The 1,314-nt window shown below is 31.6% G+C and overlaps 1 protein-coding gene across 1 annotated transcript in view; it reads right to left on the reverse strand.

Moving 5' to 3' along the window:
* Window positions 1–968, reverse strand: part of LOC109584191 (uncharacterized) — a gene marked incomplete at its 5' end in the record, with an annotated part of 17,616 nt that extends 16,648 nt beyond the window's left edge. Inside the window, 3 exons of the mRNA XM_019999840.1 lie at window positions 238–413; window positions 751–825; window positions 924–968. Coding sequence (XP_019855399.1) covers window positions 238–413; window positions 751–825; window positions 924–968 — 296 coding nt within the window. The remainder of the gene's footprint in view (window positions 1–237; window positions 414–750; window positions 826–923) is intronic.
* Between the last annotated feature and the right edge of the window lie 346 nt (window positions 969–1,314).

Below are 1,314 nucleotides of genomic sequence, written 5' to 3' on the forward strand. Positions count from 1 at the left end.
ATACTGCCTAGGTCAAAGATGATAATCTTCCCCATCACTGGTGTCCACACTGATTTGTAGACATGGTGCCCCTTGACACAAGAGTCCGTCTCAAATATTGAATCTGCCATGTTTTAATTAAATAAGGCGTGGTCATTATTATTATTAAAATAAAATCACGAAAATATTTATCACGGAATTTAAAATTTCTCCATAAATTTCATTATTCACGAAATTTTAAGCCTCGAAAATTTTTGGCTATACGGTAATTCATTTAAGTTAGTAATATGTACATGTAAAATAACATTATACATGTACACATTTGGTAGATACTGGCCAAACAGTAATAGGCTAGCTAAACTTACTTCATTTGTTATATCAAAAACTCCATCTTGTATCTTTTTATAAACTTCCTTTGCTGTGTTTATGAACGCCTAAAAATATACACAATGATGAGAGATAGAAGACATCCAGGTAAAAGCATGTACATGTACATGTATATTTTATCTGCTCTCCTGTGAGAAGAATTTTAGTCTTCTTAGCATAATTGATTAATAGACTTTTTGTAATTCATAAAAAGGTCATTAGCCTTATTAATCTATGCATCACTTAATGTAGTGTTAAAAAGAGATACATGTATCTTAGTACACATACATGTACATACACATTTAATCGTGTGTAAAACCATACATTATTATGTACATGTCATGTACATGTATGATGTGAACAAAATACAGTACATGTACGTACATGTAAAAGTTGTTGACGTACCTCTTCAACATTAGCTGCAGTCTTTGCTGACGTTTCCATAAATACAAGCCCGTGCTCTTGAGCAAATGCAAGACCCTAACAAAGAGAGAGAGAGAAATTAAATGAAATTGTATCCCTGTTCTAATCTCTTTCTGTCTCTCTTTCTGAAATTACTCTCTCCCTCTCTCTCTTACTTCTTCAAACTTTACGTCTCTTTTAGCATCAAGATCACTAAAAAATTAATATAACGATTGCAGTTAACACAAATACTGTAAGAAAAATTAACTCTTAGAAATTGGAATAATATTTTAAAAGGGCATAACTCAGAAAGTTTTTAACGGAATCAGCTCATACTTTCTATATAGCATAAGGACATCAATATGTATCAGAAAATGTAATAAGAATTTGGGGTGATTTCGGAGCCATTTTTTGAAAAAACCATGGAATTTCTTGAAAATCGGCTGTTTTCAAAAACAGCAATAACTCGAAAAATTTCAGTCGGAATCATCTCAAACTTTCTACACAACATAAGGACATCAATATGTATCAGAAAATGTAATAAAAATTCAGTGTGATTTTGGAGCC

Source organism: Amphimedon queenslandica, unplaced genomic scaffold (assembly GCF_000090795.2).
Source record: "Amphimedon queenslandica unplaced genomic scaffold, v1.1 AMPQUscaffold_13234, whole genome shotgun sequence".
Taxonomy (NCBI): domain Eukaryota; kingdom Metazoa; phylum Porifera; class Demospongiae; order Haplosclerida; family Niphatidae; genus Amphimedon; species Amphimedon queenslandica.